The sequence below is a fragment of the Astatotilapia calliptera genome, chromosome 5 (assembly GCF_964374335.1).
Source record: "Astatotilapia calliptera chromosome 5, fAstCal68.1, whole genome shotgun sequence".
Taxonomy (NCBI): Eukaryota; Metazoa; Chordata; class Actinopteri; order Cichliformes; family Cichlidae; genus Astatotilapia; species Astatotilapia calliptera.
The window spans coordinates 16,144,125-16,165,144 of record NC_137426.1 but is presented as its reverse complement, the minus strand read 5'-3'; the positions used below and the strand labels follow the sequence as shown (position 1 = coordinate 16,165,144).

The window sequence follows — 21,020 nt, the reverse complement described above, 5'->3', positions numbered from 1 at the left end:
TCATTTTAGCATTTCCTTTATTTATTTATTTTGCATCTAAGAAACTATGGCTTAAACAAACAGTGTATTGGTGAACAATCCCTTGGGTGGTGGTCAGCCTCATCAGATGAACTGGTCACGTGGTATGATGTAGTCCAACTTTAATATCTTGGACAGAAACTGGAAACTTTATTCCTCTTCTCTTCTGGAAATCCAGTTCACTCCACAGGCAGCCATATGTGGGAAGGTGCAGGCACAAGTTTTTTCAGCAAATCCTCCTAAAGGTTTAATGTAAGTGACAAAAATATCTAGCGGCTGTAGAAATCGGGACTCTTGTCTCTCAGGGGGAATGGAGAAAACAGTGTTGCATTGTTTAAAAACCACACCGTCCACAGAGGAAGGTGGTCAGACAGATTTGGAGGTCACAGGAAACCACTGCTTATTTGAGGTTCTGAACTGACGGTCTTTTGTGACACCACAAATATCATTACAAATCTGATAAAAAGGGTTTTGTGCATTAATCAAGCATTGTAGTATTGTCCAATTGGAAAAACTCTTAATTCATGTCCAGATAAGCCAATAAACAATGTAACAATTTATATCAGCTGGGATCAAAACGAATGAACTTTTAAATTCATATTTTTGAGAAAATTACTTTTGAATTATTCCTTTAATTTACAAAATGAAACCAAATCATTTCCCAGAGAGGAGCGACATGTAAACAAATATCTCAAGATCATTTATCACGTTGCCATCCAGCAACAATTTCTTCACACTGAACATTTCCATCAGCCTTGCCCACCACCCAGAACAATGTGGGAATTCTTTAAAGATATATGCATACAGCTCTAGTAAATATATTATAGCAGCTATACCACCCCTATTTACATTAAATCATTCCTGCTTAACGCCATTTTCATTTATCAACAAGCTTCCTCAAACACCTCTCATATTCTTTGGCTTGTCTGATCCTGCTAGTATCCACTAGCCTCTGTCTGCATACCAGCCCACTGAGATAACAAATGCCTTTTTTCTGCCGAATCTTTTTCTCTTTTCTTTGGCACCCAGCATGCTGCAGGTGGAAAAGGTAGAGAAATTCGGGAAATGTGTTCAGTGAAGATGTATTTTGCTCCTGCTGTCACTCTTGTTCTTCACCCATTTAAATTAGATGTATAAAGAGGGTTCTCAAGTGGCATGTCTAATAACATTAGGCCTTTTGAACAAGTTTTAACATTTTTATTAAAAAACAACAAAAAAAAGAACATAAAATTTATTTTTATTGCTACTCACCAACTATGATATTTGATTGTGTAAAATAAGATGATCAGTAAAACTTTGTAATATTAACATAACACTGTCATTACACCCCAATGATCAGACAGGCCAAGCTTCAAGGCCACCAAAATCTCTGAAATGATCATTCTACAACCCACTGATGTGGAAGTGCCAGAAGCCCATCTGAGTCAGCTCAGTTGACATTATGCCACATACCCTGCTGCTGCATACATCCACTTGACCCCACGTCACAGCTACACAATAGCGGGGTTACCCCCGACCAGGTACGTGTCACCACACATCCCCAGTTCAGCCTTGTGCACTAATGCTGCATGACAGGCAAAAGACAACCAGATAATTCTCGACAATCATGCGGCTGGTTGTTGAGCGGTGTGGTGTGGTCGTCCGATGGGCTGCTGTAGTTTGGACCTCCTCAGCTGTCTGACAGGCTTTGTTCTCAGAAACTGTGGAGTTACGCGTTGGTGCAATGGCAGAAGCAGGCATGGTAGCTCATAAGACCTTAGTGTCCTTTTGAAGCCAGCTTAAAGGGTCCAATTAAAGGAAATATCATTGTAAATGTTTCCCGCACCATCTGTTGCACTGTCACATTCTTGACAGACTACTGACACCATTTATTTGACAGTAGCAGAATAGCATTGGGTATGACAATGGTATTCTATTGGCCAGTCAATATCAGTATGAAATATCTCAACTTTGGATGAAATATTCATTGAATTTTCTAGAAATTTCCACACATCCCCAAGAGGATGAGCACCAGTGACATCTGGGGATCTTCCTGAATTTTTCTCTAATAGTTATTTCACCAGATATTAGCTGCTGTTGACATTCATGTCTCGTTTAGAATTGGAGTACACTGATAAATGATCATTTGTTTACATTGAGATATATTACAAAAATATTCCCATAAATATAAATATTTATGGGCTGCCACTACGAGCAATTATTGACTGAAACTTCCATGAAGGTCAAGATTTTTCAAAACACTCCCTCAAGAGATGATCTTTCCCAGACGAATCAAATATAACATTCCTCCAGTAATCCACTCCATTAGAGGCCAGACTGTGCACTGGTCAACCAGCAGATCAATGGCATTGATCCCACAAGATGACTATAAAGATAATTACATTCAGAGGAAAAAAAACAACAAAAACAAAACTCTGCCTCCAAGTACAAGTACTGAAACAACAAAATTGGCTAAAAAAAAGTTAATTAACCTGCAAAGATTCTCTTGAAAGTTGAACATATACTCAAACATACACATATATTCCCTGAACAGTTTTTATAGGTAATACCCGAGCTTCTTTTACTCAGGAGCAGCCCAGAAACAATATTATGCTTCTTCTTATGGCCGAGGCGAGAGTAGTTGAGCCCCACTAATGCCTGATGTTGTTTTAAAGCGTTTCATTTCTTTGATTTAAGCTGCTTACACCAAATATCTCCTATAACTAAATCCCCCTGAGAAAAAGACCAAATTGAGGCAGCAACTATATCTCTGTGCGTCTGATTCTGTGTTGTGTGTCTACCAAGTCCAGCAGCCTTCACTTCTGTGATTCTTTTATGTTTTGTGGCTTTTATGCAAGGACTGACACTTCAGACAAACTTATATTCTGTCTGCAGACAACAGCAGTTATCACTGAGTCTAGCATCCCACTGCCTCTTTTCATCAATCATCTTTTGTTCGTCACCCTTTAAACACTAACCCTTTTTGGATTTTAGTACATTTGCAAGCATTAGAGAGATTCAATGCAGGCTCACATCAACACAAACACATGCGTGCACACGGGGGTTTGATTCTGACATTGAATGAGATCAGCGGGAAAGTTTGGTGAGAGCTGCGGGAAGAAAAGAAAGTAGGGAAGGCCAACTGGTGAGAATTAGCTGACTGGGTGCTGTGAGTGAAAGAGCATCCATGTTAACTGTCTACTTGCTGTCTGTCAGTCTATCTGGCATAAATAGGAGGAGATGAGTGGGGAAAACAAAGTGGGAGATGATGACCATCAGTCAGGGGTATTCATATTTTCTTAGCGCCTGTATGATGGACATAGGCTATAGTAAGAATGTGGGAGAGGAGAGTAGGAGCAGAAAGGGGGGAGGGGTAACTGAAAGAAACGTAGAGCCACAGAAGCTTTAGAAATAACTCGGTTTCGGGATATCTTTGAGATCTATTAATGCATGCTTGTTTTGCATCTGTGGTTTACAAAGGGTCTCTGCAAAGACAACAAAATGACACAGTGGCAGGAGAGCTAATCCTAACTTTAAAGTGCAAAAATACATCACGGTTGCAGCAGGGACTACAGGTGGAACTATATTCTCACAGACAAACAGTGAATTTCAATGCCATGAGCTTTAGTGTTACCTTTTTCTTACAAGCAATATCAACTTCCACATGTGACTACAGAAATATTAAGCTCTGAAGTGGAAGACCTGGATTATTTAAAAATGAAGGGGCCTTGCAGAAAATAATTACAGGCTAAAAATGATCATTTACATTCCAGCAGGTTAAACATGCGCTTTAAAAGCAGAAAATGTCTTTCAAGACGAAACACGTTGGCAGCCATTATATCTTTAATGGATAAAGTGAATTGTCTGCTGAAGGTGGGCCCCACTCTCTCATACCACCCTGCAATTAAAGTAAAGCTATCCAAGGTCAGGCTGAGTGACAGGCTGACAGACCTATAGATTACTGTCTGTCTGTGTAATTCACGATCCTTTCTGCTTCTCTTGCGGACTGGCGCACACACTCTGAAATTTTTAAACACCAGTGCTTGGTAATTTGGCAGCTTTTATGTTTGATAGACAGCTGGGACATCCTACCTTGTGACCCTTGTGGCCTTTTTTTCCCCACCCATGACCACGAGGGTCAGCATTCAGGGGGTGTCTGTTTAAGAACAGAGCTCAAACAATGTGTGAATAGCTACGGTTAGGTTCAAATTCATTCGAAGTTTCCCAAGTGAAACTGTGATACTGAATGGTGAGATTTTTCGCAGATATAGGAGGCAGAGGTATCAAAATTGGCAGAGTTCAAAGTGAGGAATGGAGAACAGATGGATAAAATCATAGAAAAAACAGATACAAGATAACTTGTCTGCCCTACACAGCCCACATCAAGGCCTGTCACATAAGACCTTCGTGTCAATGCCGTGCAGCAATTACTGCACTCCAGGCATGAAATGGGCAAGTGAGATTGGCCTGTGTTCAAATTGCAAGCTTTATCAATTACATACACCATGTGGAACAAAACTCTGGATGCAACGGATCAGAAAATGGTGAAGAATTTTCTGGTATGTTATTGTTGGCAGTTCTGCTCTGTGAGATTTAGTATGCAGTGGAGGTAGATAAGAAATGTTGAAATGACCTTTTCAGCAGTTAAGCAGTCATGACACAGTTAAGCCTCCACCAGCACATTACATTGTGCTTTAAAATTCAGTGGTTCGTAGCTATTTGGGTTTAGGCTCATATGTCGCAGCATACATACTGCTGTCTGCACTTTTACATCCATCATGTTTAACAAAAGAAAGTATTAGCTGGAAGCACGTTTTGATAGGAGAACGATGACGACAGATAGAGAAACACGAAGAGCAACAGAATGAGAGGAAGGTAGGGCGCTTATCAGTTGGAAGGAGGCGCCTTGCGTGACAGTGGGAAATGCTGGTCACAGTCACCCTCCATCCCTCCTTGCATGGGGTGCTGAAAGAGGCCAATGATTGCACAGACACATAGAGGCTAAAAATGCTCTTATCTTGCACTGTCATACCTTGTCATAAATCAGTGCTTAGCCATCCGCTCTGCACTGATAAGGAACCCAAACACAGACTATTCTACATCAGGAATGGAGAGAGACTTTTTTCCTTTATGAGTGGCCCCTCTCACCCACTCGCACTCCCATCTCCTGTCTTCGTTATCATTTTTTCATTCATCAGATCTGAACGGCAGACAAGTTTCTTTCTTTTTTTTTTTGTGCCTGAGATTTGTTTGTTTGCAGCTTGCCATATTTTCTCTTGTAGCTTTTCCAGCAGTCTGGTTATGATCATCTGAAGAACTAGTGAATCATCCGCAGCACTCACACATGATAGAGCTGGAAGAGCTGAGGGATAGTCTTTTGATTGTCATGCAACTGGGTCCTGCAATAGAAAAATATTTTGCAACAAAGATATTTAAACTGAATCTGAAAATAGGCTGTCAAGAGACTACTGCGATACAATAAGTGTATGCTGCGCAGTTTATCTCATATTTGGTAGGCGAGGCAATACATAATCCCCGCAGCTAGTTTCTTATCTTAACAATTTATGTGTTTTCATAGCTGAGGAAATATTCTTAGTGCTTTTTCCCCAATGACCTTTCCAATTACCTTTAGCGTTGAGATAACCTTTACAGACATTATCACTTTCAGATAAAAAAAATAACTCACTCAGGTTATATTAGGCAATCTTAACACTTAAAATCCTTGAAGCACTGGAGCATGAGGAAGCTATCATCCTAAGGGAAAAATTACACTTCTCATGCACTCCATACTGTATTATTTATATCTTGTCTACTACACAGAAATTTCATTTTGCTGTCCACAATACCCACTAGGCTTAACTTCCTGTTGGACAACTCTGTGTGTTTGTAAAAATGCTGGGCTTCTCTGTGGAACTGAAGCATTGTAATTTTGTGGGGTATTTGAGTCTTTATTTCATAAGGACAGGCGCTGAGGAAAAGAGCAAGACAGCAAGTTTTCAACCCAGGGATCTGCTGCTCCCATGTGCTACATTTTGACTATCAGCTTGACTACACATACAGCAGTAGTTTTGGGGCAGTTGTGACTTGGGATCGTCTACTAATCAAAAGGTCGGTGGTTAGATCCTTCAACTTGTATGTCAAAGTATCTGTGGGCAAGACGTGGATTCATCATGGGCAACTCTGGATTCAGTAAGTCTGTGAATGTTAGGTTAAAAAAATTGAAGGTAGTGAAAAAAAGCACATGTGTGTGCATGAGGCTTGTAGTAACAAATCATTTTGAGAGCTTAAATTGAGCAGAAAAGCACTATATAAGCACCAGTATCTATTTACCATTTAGTTTTCACTGCAAAAATAAACATAATTCAGTTAAAAACCAAACCATGCAAAAAATGTTGAAAAGCAAACAAGGATCCTGTTGCTTTTAGGGTCTAATTTGCTCATAATGTCTTGCAAAGATTTGTGAATACGCATGAACAGAAGGTTTAATAGGACGGTGTAATCTCGCCACGGTAGTGAAATGGTAAATTTCACACTGTGCACCAATCCTGTTTGCTAATGGCACTCGTGTAATCAGAGCCACAGGCGAATGAATTCGAAGCATCTCATGCTTTCTAAATACGATAACACTTGAACGAAGCGTCATTTGGATTGGAGATCATACTTTTTGTTTCCTCTGTCTGATTCTCAGCTGAACTGACCGCATTAAAACTAAATCTGTCAGCCATGGAAAATAGTTTGTGCCTCTGTGTTTGTGCCAAGAGGTGCTGCCTCTTCTAAGGTTCCTGAAAGGCTGTCTGTGGTCTTCCATCATTGTAGTGTGGTGAAGCACAAGATCCAGAGGAGCATCAATCCATCTAACATGAAATCCTACAGAACATGAAAGCCCAGGATCATAGCCAAGCTTTGAGTAATGACTGTTTTGCCATTTGTGCCAAGAGGAGAAAAAGTGAGAGACGAGAATGATGAGAGGCAGAGGGAGTGTGAGCAGAGGGAGGCAAAGGACAGACAGAGATGCTTTGAGCGTTAATGCCATGCCAATGTATGCCACTCCCCCTCTGCCTCCCTGGGGACATGAATGAAGTAAATGAATGATGGACCCAACCCACATGAACGCCCCTCTTCTATTGAGACCAAGCAGTCCATTCACGGGGATGAGTGAGGCGTCGACACCAACAACAACAATAACAACAGCAACATAGGAGGCCTTTACTCCCATTTCTCATTCATACATATGTATGCAGTAACACAGGCACACACATATGGCGCATACACCATGGACAACACTGCCAACATACCATTAAGGACACCTAGAGAAGGTTCCTGAGAACAGGGCTGAGTAACAAAGCTGGAGGAAAAGGGGCGTAAATAGGCCAGGCATGGAGAAAAATCTTGGCATCGTGTCAATGCAAACGCTACAATGATTACGGATGAGAGGCCATATCCTCCCATCCACAATCGACACATTATCAGGAAGCACATCAGTGTATAAACCCAGAAAACACAGCTTGGAAAACTCATGTTCTACCCCATTCTGCCCTTCCTATTGTGCCCAGTTCCTCTCTGTTGCTCGTCCAGGACTAAATGGGTTCAGGGGGGTTCTTGGCCACACAAGCGTGATCTCACTCAAAGCTCTGACCTTGAAACTCGGTCATTCCTTGCCTGAAGCCAAAGCAGCTAATGGAACGTAGGAAATACAAATCCGATTCAAGCGAAATCAATCTGACAAGGAAAGCTTTGCTATTTACTGAGCATTTACATCTCAAACTTTGAAGGTGGGTTTGGTAATGATGTTAGCATCTGACAGAGGCTCGGTTTTCACCAGTTATGCATCATGCAGAGAGAATGTATGTAGAGCATATGAAGGGAGAGGTTAGTAACTAAATGATGAAATACAACTCTGACAGGAGGCAGGAGGAGGAGGAATGTTCTCCTCCTCCTTTTTTAATCCAATAGTGAGACTGCTGCAGCCTCCCACAGACTCATGGTCAGACTCAACCATAGGCCTCATTTCTGCCACAATCACATAGACAGCTACTTGGTAGTTATCCAGTGTGTATACTCAGAGACTTTAACAGACTACATCTCCCACACCTGCAAAAGAAAAAAAAATCATACGATTACAGGTATTTGATGTTATTCGGCTTTCTGCCTAAAGTCAGCTTTGGCCCATCACTTAGGAAAGCAAGCATTTCCCATAAAACCAACTTGGCAATGTGTAATGGTTGTGAAATATTTGTACAAGTTTGTACTTTGCTTTCAAAACATTTTGTGTTGCTGGTGAAGACATGTGTGACACACTTGGGGCTTTAGTCCAAATTTCTTAGAGCACTCCTAAGCCAATCTGTATGACAATATGTGCATGTGAATAAACACACAGCAGTTTTTATGGATTCCAACATTAGGCTTCGCAGCACAAGGTTACAGCCAGGCCATTGGCACAGGACTGACCTGTGGAGGCTGTCCATGAAGGCACAAGCTGAAGTAAACCATCTTATCCAACACTCATATACAACTAATGGGAAGCAGACGCAAAATTCGACCCGAGTATGCCTTTTGCGCACCCACGCTCCTCTCCTCCTTTTCATTCTCAAATCCTTCCATTTATCCACTCTGCTCGGGCTGAGATAGCAAACCTGACACTGATGCCCTGTAGTCCATTAGCACTCTTAGAGCCTTCTCTGAATCAGCTCTGTTGCTCCCTTCACCTTTTCCTCCTCTCAGCCTGTCTTCCCGACAATCCTCATTTCTCTCTCAACCCTTATCTGGCATTCTCTGTCTTTCTGTATGTCCTCCTAGATATCTGAGTTGGAACAAGGCAAGTTCAAAAGGCTTTTATAGCATTTACAGTCATTATTATGTGCTTTATACGTTTTGATTTTTCAACTTTTATTTGTCACTATCTTGTGTATGCGACTACAGTTCTGTGCTATGCATACTGATATCTGTTATGTACTTTAAATGAAGTTTTAAAGTTTTTCTTTTTTAACTGGATTTCATTAAAGTTGAACATATCACGGGAACTGAGCCTATCACAGTTCAAGTCAGATTCAGATAATACTAGAGTGATGCAGCTGCAGAAAATCCTCTTAGACACATGATACCACTGATAACTTTTCTACACATCATCGCTTCTAATGCAAAGTCACTCTCAAACAGACCTGTTATTGCAGATAGGACCAGGCTGACAGGAAAAGCCCCCCAAAAGGATGAAGACTCCAAGATTGTATGTGTTCTAATCCAACGAGATCAATCCTTTCTGTAAAATGCAATGGTTTGAACACTAGACAAGCAGTACAGTGGGAAGTGTTGCTTGACCAATCAAGCCGATTATAAATGTTGCCTGCAGAATGTACTATGCAGATAAATGTACATGTCTCAAACAAAACATTGGATAGTGATTTTGGAGAAAATATGTTCTGATTATAAATATTACTGTTTCAGCCATAACCGATACTATTGATAAAAGCTAAAACAACAACAAATCCTTGCACTTGGAACGCTTCTTTTAGCAAAAGTTTAGTATTTTTGCTTGGGATACATTAAAGTTGCTAATTTCTAATTCACATGATAATAAGTTTGGGGAAATTTCACTCACATCTGAAAGGCTTAATTTATGTATTATTTGTACTGGAAAAAGCTATTCAGCAGATCTATGGTCACTCAGGTCTTTCTGTGTGGAGTTTGCATTTTGTCCCAGGGCCTGTTTGGGTTCCCTCTGGACACTCTATCAACCTCCCACAGCCCAAACACATGCATGCTAGGTTAATTTGTGATTCTGAATTAGGTGTGAATGTGAAAGTGAATGCTTGTCTTTCTCAGTTAGCCCTGCAGCAGACTGTTGACCTATCCAAGCTGTACCCCGCCCCTTGCTTTGTGACAGCTGGAATAGGCTCCACCCCCACCACAACCCTGAATTGGATAAGCGAGAGAAAATGGATGGATATTAAATGTTTGAAAGCCTTCCAAAGTAAAAATAAAGCAACATTACGTTGCTATTCAAGGTAGTTTATATTTAGTAACACAGACACATACATTTAAAGCCATATAAGACAGTAATGTATGTACCCTGAAAAGTATACCATCTAATATTTTCAAAATGGGCACCATAGGAATGAGGTCACTGGCACTGCGGTAACTAGATCCAAACACTGACAGACAAATAAAAATGAATGATAGCTGTCTAAGATAAACAAGTAGAAAGGTGCCCTTGACCCCCTGTCTCCTTAATTTCAGTCTGAGTTGTGAACCCGTGAAGACTCCCACACCTCAGTCACATCTGGAGAGCAAGTCTAGTCCCGGTGGAGCCTCTGCACAGAACTAAATCCTTAATTTATTCGTTGCCCAATCCTCTATTTTTTCAGAAGATCACACCACAACCTCATCAAAGTCTATTGTTTTAACAAATGTATTGTCTCATTTGTCTTAACTGAGCCTTGAAGACTGGATGCTGCTGCTTTACCTCAGGGTTGCCTGAGAGTAGACGAGACAGCAAACATCTGGGGAAATAAGCACAAAGCTGTGATTGCATCCCACCTCATCTCTGTAGAGAGAATCATTTGAACCCGATTCAGTTTGTGAGGAGTGACAGGTAGATGCTGCTATGGCAACCAAACCAAAGCAGTGTCATAGATAGCAGCTCTTTACAGAGGAAGCTCTGCAAGCATATGAGCACCCACACACACATATGCACACACACACACATGCACACACAAACAAACAATGCAGACATAACCGCATGGACTTAAAATGAATATTAGAAGACTCTCCCATTCCTCCCTGTCACTCTGAATCTTAAGAAAACCGCAGCATCCTCTGTAACTCCATCTTTAAGCACTCTTCCGCTCCCTCGCCGTCCCGCCTGTTCTGCGGGTGGTGAGGTTCATCACAGCCTGCTAAATAATCTGCCTTTAATAAGGATTAAAATCACACCTCAAAAATTACCGGCTTATTATTGAACTATCCCTTACAAAGACTACAATAACTAATTTTCTTCAATATGTCTCTCTAACATGAAGGAGTAAAAAAGCATGTCTGACATCTATTTTTATCTTGTCTGCCACTTTTCGATTAAAAAAGAAAGAAAGAAAGAAAGAAAGAAAGAAAGAAAGAAAGAAAGAAAGAAAGAAAGAAAGAGAGTGCAGCAGGGACCTGAAACACAAACACCAGGATGTACACATGTTCAGACTTTCTATCACTCCCCTACACATCCTTCACATGGAGGTGCATCCATCATAGTGTGACTGTCTTTCTGTCCCTGCTGAGTGTTGCCCCCTTTACACAACTCACGAAACTGTAACAGCTGTTAATGCATCCCCTGCATGCCGAACAGCCGTGGAGCATCCCAAACACAAAGCTTAAAGGTTGAATGTGTACAAAAGTGATATTGTGCCAAAGCTAATGATTATGATTCATAGTATGATGATACCAGTTTTGCAATTTAAATGAGTCAAGGTCAATATTGTCCAGTGGAATGACTAAAATTTGGGCAACTTGAATTCATCATGGTATCAATTTTGCACCAATCAGCTGCGGCACACAGACACTAACCGTTCTATCTAATATAATATATGCATGTTCATATTATATGTAGAAACCTTTCATAAGGCTGTCATAAAACTTCATTGTTTTTATTGGTCAAACAAAGCGATTCTTTTTAAAAGAAAACAATGAAAATGCCAACAGTGTTAAGAAAAATCCTAAACTCGAGGCCTCTCTCCTACAATGTAGTTCTAACTATAATATAGTCTAACGTGTACTTTGTGGGTCACCAGAGAAAACTTTGCACATGCACACAAAAACATACATTGATCAAAGCACAAATTTTCATCGTCATAAAGCTGTCAGTGCAAGGTGAAGGGGAGGAAAAAGTAAACAAAACCCAGACATAGGGAGTGAAAATAGTTAGACCCAAATTGAGGTTAAAATATGTGAATTTATAGTTAGGGAGGGCATTGTCTGCACCTATAGCAAAACTCATGTCGGTAACTCAAAAAGTTTCAACTCTGAAATGACATAAAGATACAGTCCGGGTGCCCTGCATGTTCATTTTTAGTCGCATCTGCTCTAAAAGCTTATCCTGATGGAGCTAGATGATCATATCTGCTCCTCCCCTCTACAAATAATTAAAACTATGATTAAAATGCCTAAAAGTAGGAATCATAAATAGCAGGGTGATTACAGTTTCATTTGAATGTTGAGCATTTTTATCACCACAGGGGGACAGGGGGTTCTGCATGCCAGCTCAGAAAAAGTATTTAAATTGAGGGAAAATGTTTTCAATGTGGTGCCTTTCATTGAGAGCAATGATGTGTGTGTGTATTAGTCTCTGTGGCATCATTAAAGAGTGGGGAGCCAGTAATTTACAGAGTGAAAATTACTATAAAAGGGCTACATAATGCACACATATAATTTCCTTTCAAGCTTCAGCACTTACTGCATGTTAGTTGAGCTGGTACGTGAAACCTTCTTTAGCCTTCAGATGTCCACCCACTCCCCACTTACACATTCACTTGCTAGCTCACCGTTGTAGCTTCTTCTTAAGTAAAGTCTGGGCAAAACAGCTGCCCCTTTTTTTGCGTTTTGCACGTGCTAAAACGACATGCTCCTGCTGTGGGTTGCACATGGGGTGATCTCCTCCCGCTGCTCACACTGCCAGTCTCATCAACAGGCAAGTAGAGAGAGGGTGTGAGTGTAGAGTAAAGGCAGAGGAGGAGGATGACGAGGCAGAGGAGGAGAGGAAGATAAAAAGAGAAAGAAACAGACAGGAAGGACACTATATTTAGCACCGGAGCTGTCGCCTTCTGTTTTTCTCTCCTGAATAATCATAGTTTGACAGAATGTATCCTGCAGAGCAGAGGTTGCTGGGATGCACATCCCTCCCCTCCTCCACAAACATCGTCTCTTGAGAGAAAGTAGCAAAGTGTAGTAATAATTGCTGAGGGCTTGCGTGCCACAGTCAGCACATATTACATTCTGGAAACGTTTTTGATACCATTACATTCTGTAATGGAGATACTAGGAAAAACCTACAAACTGCCAACAGGTGCAGTCTTGCATGGATGCATACAGTGAGTGGAGTATATTGAAATAGTTCAGCTAATTAAATAGTAATATGAATTTGGGACATTTATATATATATATTAAAAAAAGCCCTGAACCCTCCAACCTACATCTTCACACAGAATTTGCTTTCATGTCGGCTGGGGAAGTGAAGGGTTGTGCTAAATGTGTTAACCTCAGGTACCAGTGACGTTGTGCTGGGAAAGAAGCAAACATGCACAGCCGGAAGGCAGAGTCGCACACAAGGTTTGAATTTGACAATGCTGTATACGGTTAGAGCAGCGTAAATGTGAACTTTAGTTGGGACAAAACGTGTATATGTTTGCCAAAAACTACTTCTTCTTCTTCTACTACAAGCTGTCTTAAAAACAAACATCAGTTGTTTGACAAAAATGTTTCGCAATTTCAATTTTGCCTAATATTCTCACTTATCTTTAAAAATACAAATGATTTAATTCTAAATTTTTACTTATTCGTGATATTGGGCGAAAAAAAATGTAGAAGGAAAATGTAAAACTTTTCTAACTCCAGTTTGCTTCAAATAAAAATAATGAAGAAATGGAAAGGATGTGAATACTTAAAACTATCTGAAAGAGTGAAACAACAAACCAGGTGAGTCACCCTGGAGCAGCACACTGAACTAAAGATTCTGTGCAAAACTTTCACATTCAGATCAATTGAATTATCCCTTTAGAGCAACACTCTCAGCTCCCTCCACCTTTAGGTGAGTCACATAGCTCCACACACAAAATAATTCATCACTAGGAAAAGCAATAACATAAGCACCCCTCACTATCAGGGATAATCTTTATTTATTCAATGCTAAATTAATGATTGTATTGTGGTAATGTACACTGTACGCTTCTCTGTGTGATCAATTATGTTTAACATCTCCGTTGATGCTGCATGTAATACAATAACATCCAATGTAATGTGCAATGTGGTCTGATGAGAAAACTAATTAAAGGCATTAGTTTTGTAACTGAACAGAAAGAAGATTTAGAATTATAAACTCGCTGGCTGAATGCATTTGCCATCTCCCCGGTGATTTGCTAGTATAACATGATGGTTTGGTGCAACCTCTTTGCCTTTGATTGAAGGAGACCGAATAAGACAATTTAAGAAGGTTGCACGTGTTTTTTTTTAACATCTACTGAAATGAATCAGGCAAAAACATATTCCCAGGCTTAATATCCAGCCTGAGCAGCCAAGGATCATGTGCAAGCATGCAGGTTAGCTGTGGATAAGCTTTCAGCAGCTCATTGATTGCTAAGACTTGATTGCAGGCAGGTTTGGCTGAGGCTCTTAACTCTGTCTCCGGTGTCAAAACTACATAAGAAGCAAGCAGGTTGGAAGAGGTGCAAGGGGAAAAGGGTTTCATTAGTGTCCCTTTGATAATCTGTTGAAAATGATGTGTTATCTCACGGTGAAGCAAGGGTTATTATTAAAATGCTTACTTGAAACACAGGAGTCAAAAAGATGCATGTAGTATGTAGGACAAATTTCTCTTGACATGTACCATATAAATGTACCTATAGTCACAAGAGTCAGTGAAAGGACTCCATTTGTGTAGTCAGAAATAGAACAAGCAACAAAATTCCAATTATCCATAGATTAAAGACATGAGGGACATGCCAGTATTTCTGATCTTCACTCTGAAAACTGCTGGGAGAGATGAGCAGATAGTGAAGTCTTTGTTCAGGCGTGACAATCATCGACTCATTAGATGGGACAAAAAGTCTGTTTGGGAGGGAGAGTACAAAGACTGAAGCCACATTAGGACTGTCCCCGAGAGTTAGTCCAATTACAGGACGGCCTGGCTTCGTCTTTGTTTCTCTGCTGCTTTCTTCTCAGAAGTAACCTTGCACCCAGGTGTTCAGAGGCTGAAGAAAAACAAAGTTAAATACTTTCAAATGTGCCTGAGGATTAGCCTAACAAGCTATTACTTGTTAATATGGTGCCATTCTCCCACAGTTTGAGGGCAGTTAACCTCGGGTGTGACTGGCTTCTGTTTGCAGGGTCACAACCTCTCAGAGCCATGCACACTAAAATAGCACGTGATTATAGGCCTTGTTTAAAAGTAAATATAGGAGTTCTCAGCAGCTGATCTAACCCATTCTTGCTCAGTCTTTATGACAAAGAGTGCATGTACATAACTGCATAAATGTGACTTTTGTTGTAGATGGGAGTTTAGATGGGAGTATTAAAACTTCACATTTTTTACAGCTACAAGGAGAGTAAAGGATCCAGGGGGACTTTATGTGCTGCTTGACAGAGTGATGCATGCTATGTGTGTGTCTGCATGTGTTTGTCAGCTCTTTTGAAGTCTGGGTTGATGTTCTGCTTTGAATGGACATTCCTTTGGTCTTAGCCTCTGTTTGCACACTTGGCCCTTATCACAGTTAATAACTCAGCCTGCCCTAACATACTCAGTAGCTGCTTTAGTCAGACTTATCGGCTTAGGTTCATAGTTGTGGTTTACAAGGCAAACCTTTGTTTATTTTATGTGACAGAGAGAGCAAAACTGAAATTATGAACCAATCCATACAGTTAAGAAAACAAAACAACACAAAAAAACAAAATTAAAAATTAGAAGGCCGAGTAAAAAAGCCCAGAGTCGAGCAATAATAGTGCAGGACTTTTTTTCTTTGCAGTCCCAAGAGAATCAACAATATAAAACACAGTTAAACACAGTTAAATCTCATCGTTAATAAACTATATGTGGAAGTGCATGTAGAATGGGTTTGAAGGAAAGTAAATAAATGGATAAAACGCAGTACTAAAGTTGTATGTGTATTTTATTGTAATATTTATTATGCACAACTGTGTGTAGCTATGTGTATGACCCACAGTCTTTTGCTTTGATAGGGAGCAAACATTTGAAAGGCAAAGACAAATTGTGGAGTTTTTTTGTAACAAACTTGGATTTTAGCCAAACGCAGCAAAATCTTCTCTTCCAGCTTCACAAAATGCAAATAATCAGTAGAAAGCGATACTGTCTAACCTTTATGGATAAATATGTGAAGCTGGGTCATAATGAGCAAATTCAGCATTGTAGTACAAAAACAACAGCTGGGAACACTTGGCAGCATAAATTAGTATCTCTGTGTTTTATTTTAACTCCAAAATTGAGATGCTTGTTAAAATAGCTGGATGTTATCATACGGAGAATATTTAAAGTGAACATATTTGCATGGTAGCGCTAGTGTGATACACTGACGAGTTAAAAAAAACATTAATAAAAGCACATTACACAAGTATTCCCAGCGGTACTGTGCAAAACCAATACAATTAGGGAATGCAGAGCTTAGGTGCATTTCTAGTCTTCAGTTATCTGAAGTTGCCCTGTGAGGCATAAAGTAACCTCGAAAACTAATTAAAAACAAAAAGGAACTCATTAAAAGAAGTAGAAAATAAATGAACTCTTTTCTACCAAGTAAATGTGCGACCATTAGTGTGTGAAATCCAGCTTGATTAAAGACAAAGAGAAGTAGATGGGATTCGAGGGATGAAGAAAAACAAACAGATAAACAAAATATCTGAGGAGAAAAACCGGAGAATCGGAAAAGCCCCTGGAGCTTTTTAAAATCAGCTTAGCATAAAGATTGCAATATCAAGTAACACAATTGAAATTGAAGCAAACACCAGTGCTGTAAAAACACTTGACATGTAACATAAGTTACCGTCTGAGATATCTGTGATTTCATTTTCAGAAAAATGAAATCCCCCCCCCCACTTGCTTTTTACCTTCAGCATTCCTAGATGATCACATTTAGGCAAATTTCTAATACAAAGATGAGATTTGAAGTGCAGTAATCTCATAAAACGACCAGGATCTGACCTCATCTGAGAATTATTAAAGTGTTTTTAGGGACAAGTACTATAACATGTCAAGAACAGTTATGGATGCAATGACTATTCCAACAATGGAATGACAAAGCACTCGACACACTGCCACTGAGGCCTTTTAACGGGACAGATCAACACACACAGGGTCTCATATGGCACTGGCTAACATTCATAACATGCTGGATGTGTACCCTGAGTTTGTGCTCAGCCAAGTGTTAAATCTGACTTGATTTCAGAAGAGAGCCGAGGTCACAAAAAAGGCCTGTTTAGGGAACAAACTGCATCCAGGCGATTGGATGAAGACATATTCTCTTACCCTGAATAGTCAGGACAATCAGCAGCGCATCTCCTCATCCCGCTCATCAAGCCTCTCTCACACAATCACACAATCAAACTCAGTGTTAACCACTGAAGGGACAAACGGCAGGCTTGCCAAGACCTGAATTCAGTCGGTGCCAGCAGTTAACCCACGAAATCAAAGAGTGCTGACCGAAGTGGCAATCAAATCTGCATGTCTGAAGAGAAACACAGAACTACACCAACTAGGTCACAGACACTGCATTATTTTCAATATCTTACCTTTGAAGGACAGGAAAATTCTGGGAGCAGACAGGGGCTCGCTGGGAGGGGGCAGCCCCCCAGATGATAAAGCTAGTAGGGCCAGCAACCAGCACAGTTTGTCCCACAACATTGTTCCTCTGTTTGTTAACAGGGACAAAGGAGAATCCAGGAGCTGAGGGACAGACAGGGATGACCATCAAACAATGAGCAAAGCCCTTTCAATTCACAAAACTCGTACAGTAACCAACTCGTAGTTACTAAAGTAATTTGGTTGTTTCCTTGCAATCAATGGTGCATTATGCAGCTACTTTTGCCTTCATTAAAGTCAGACCACACAGAACAGCAAGCAATGAGTGAGATACATGGCAAAAAATTGGATATGAATTAGTGTAGTTTTTTTTTCCTTTTTAAATTGGTTGCCTATCATATGGTGGAATCGCAACTTGATCGTTTCATTTTATTAAGCAGGGAATGGGCTGGAATCTCCTTCCAGCTGAAAATACCGCTGCCCGCCCCTAGCCACTCTCTGCAGATCTTTACTTTTCGAAACAGTGCAATGAAACGTGCGTATAAATAAACGTTTAAGAGTTTAAAACAGTAACTGTTAGTTTATAGCGAGAGCTTCGTTTCACCCGTTGTACACGGAGCTGCCCCCTCACGCCTGGCGCGCACCGGCAGTGCTCACAGACTAAATCACAAAGCGCATCAACATGCTGTTATCCGCCACAAAGAGAGCTGAAGATAATGTCCTCATAAAAGAATCTGAAGAGGTATCCGCGTGTGGATCAGGCGGCACAAATGCGCGTAACGCCAGCGCAAAAAGTCACGAGAAATGCCATCTGAAGCGCCAGATTTGGAAACAATAAAAAACAATTTTGGCGAAGGTGTTTTGCCGTAATTGTCTGCGCATGCCACAGATGTTGTAAACGCGGATCCGAGCATGAGGTCAAACTGTCAGTCAGGGTTTAAGATCAAGTTCCACATTAAGCCCCGAAGGCAGAACTCCAAAGCCGACCGTTAACCAAAATAAAGCCTGACTTGGCTTTTGAGTTATGAGGACACGAACATGAACCACGTGTCATTTATAACGTTAACGGGGATTTTAAGCGGTCAAAAAGAATCCGCTGAAAACTGCACATACGTTTCCTCTGAAGGTACGACATCACACGAAGTCAGAACTTTTAAGGTCTTTAAAAGAAACTCGCACTGGTGATTAAACACACGCTGCTCTTGGCTGTTGCAAAATTTCAAAACAGTATTTCAGAGTATCGCTCATTAAAAACGACCTCCCACACGCGCCGGAGAGCCACACCAAAATATAAATATGCGCAAGCTTGTGCTAAACACGAAAATTTCTAATATTCAAGGAAAAATTATTTTACAGACATTTCAAATACATCTTCTATTTATTACAGATTCTATCTTGCACACACGGAGACATTCTTATTACTCGATTCCATTAAATGTGGCTTCCTATTGATTTAAGAGCGCATCTGTCAGAAAATAAATACTTAATTTAACTTGTCATGTAGCTGAAAAGCACTTAGATTATGACCTACCGTATGGTGACGTCCAGAGGATATTATGATATAGCTGGTCAGCACTGAAAACCATCCACAGATTGTTTGAGCTCCTCTGTCCGCAGGCAGGAGTATCAGTGTATCCGCCGCAGATCCCACACGATTATCCCAGAGCCAAATAAAGCTTGGGTTTAAATCAACTTGAAGCGGCCGCCTTAACTTGAAGTGATCACTAAATCGCATTAACAGAATCTGTATTTTCCAGTCAAGAAGGTGACCAAGAAAGAATTGTTCCTGGTGCGTAGAAGGGAGGATCTTCAACCGTGCGCAGCGACGCTCAAGTGTGTAGTGCTGGGAAGCGGCTTTTGCAGGTGGATAAGCTGAGGTCTCCCGGCTGTGGACACACCCATGGGGGAGGGAACCTACCTTTAGCATCCGTGTGCGTCGTCCCTGCTCAAAATTGAAGAGAAAACGTCTCTGCTCTGCACCTTCATACACTCCAGGTGGCTACAAAGGTAAACTTACTCAAAAGAAAGCATGACGCCTGCAAGTTAGTGAGTTTTCATGTTACTTTCCACATTGCATAGAAGAGTTGTCGCGCACCCTCTGCTACAACTGTCACAACCACTAACTATAAGTAAGCCTCACAGAAGAATCAGTTTTTACCTTTAATGACTTGCATCAGGGAACATCTGCATTCCCACTGCCTGTAATAAACATATCACATTTTCCATATATTCAGAATCTTCTGGAATTTTAAGTGTTAATAGTAGAGCATGAATAATGCTGAGTTTTTATTCATGTTCACTCAGTGTTTTCATATCTGTAAGCATTTATCTGTGTGACAACAAGGCAAATTAAGTTAAAGTTTGTGGTAGATCAAAACAAAAACAAAAGTTCCTTTGAAGCTCTCACACTAGCTTAATAATTCTAATTCAACACCACAAGACTTGATTTCATAATAATAAACACATATAGAATCTAACACTGAATGCAGGGAACCCGTGATAATGTCTGAATGGGCTGTCCAAACTACAGCAATAATAGTCACACAGCTCTTTAGAGCTATAGTACTGCACATCCTGCGTGTCCAGTAGTCTTGTCCTGGCAGTGTCGTTGTATGGAATAGGACTTCCTCTTTTTGAATGCCCCATGAATCACTCACTAGCTTTTTTGACTCAGGCAGATAAGAAAGAAACAGAACAGCTGAGATGAGAGCATGCTCACGTTATTCACATGAGAAACTGTTTAAAAAATGGCCAGATGCAGATGAGGTAGATTTCCCCAAACACCTTGGCGACCTGACAGTGGATCCCTGGCTCTCGCCTCAGACAGGCATCAGATATTCATGGGCAAATGGAGCCTTAAATCTTTTAATCTCACTTGATCTCCCACCCTGATCACACCGGCTTATTTTGCTTCTTATTCAGTCAACACACAATGCAGCTGATGCCCAGTGTACATGCTTATTATTCCATAAATGCTACATGCAGTAGCTTAGGTTTCATGCAATGTTAGGGGATATTGCAATTGCTTGACAGAGCAGTTGTAGAATAGTACAGGAACATAGAGGGTATAAATGCCCATTCAGTCACAGCTCTAGACTTGGTTTGTCATTTGCTATGTGTTTGTTAACTTATTAATACGAATGAAGGATCATAAAATATTTCTGTAAAATGTGTGAAAAAAACAGTGACAATTGCATATTTATTATGTTACTTTGTCCTCAACTTTATGTTGCAGTAATTCCTTACATAAAAGCCACTAAAGTACCCTTTAGTTCCACAAAAAAAAAACCCTCAAAAAACTACACTGATTCTCTGGGTGAGATTTTTGAGTTTTCTGTCCTCTGAAAGATGCCTTGGAAAGACAATCACCGCATCAGGCTATGCAAAAGAGGCTTCATAGTGTGCCTCTTGGCTTTGATGCTCAAAGCAGAGAAAGGAGGAGTGCTCTGCATCAGCATTTGCCATTAGAAGTGTTAAATTTCCCCTGATATGTGCAAAAAGCTCTGAGAAACAATTACCCCCATAC

The 21,020-nt window shown here is 40.5% G+C and overlaps 1 protein-coding gene across 1 annotated transcript in view; it reads right to left on the bottom strand.

The window, feature by feature from the left end:
- sema3fa (sema domain, immunoglobulin domain (Ig), short basic domain, secreted, (semaphorin) 3Fa) overlaps positions 1-19,542 on the bottom strand; it is a 44,727-nt gene extending 25,185 nt beyond the window's left edge. The window contains exons 1-2 of the mRNA XM_026167515.2: positions 19,026-19,542; positions 17,485-17,638 (exon numbers count right to left, since the gene is read on the bottom strand). Of these exons, the coding sequence (XP_026023300.2) occupies positions 17,485-17,638; positions 19,026-19,421 (550 nt within the window). The 5' untranslated portion in view covers positions 19,422-19,542. The remainder of the gene's footprint in view (positions 1-17,484; positions 17,639-19,025) is intronic.
- Between the last annotated feature and the right edge of the window lie 1,478 nt (positions 19,543-21,020).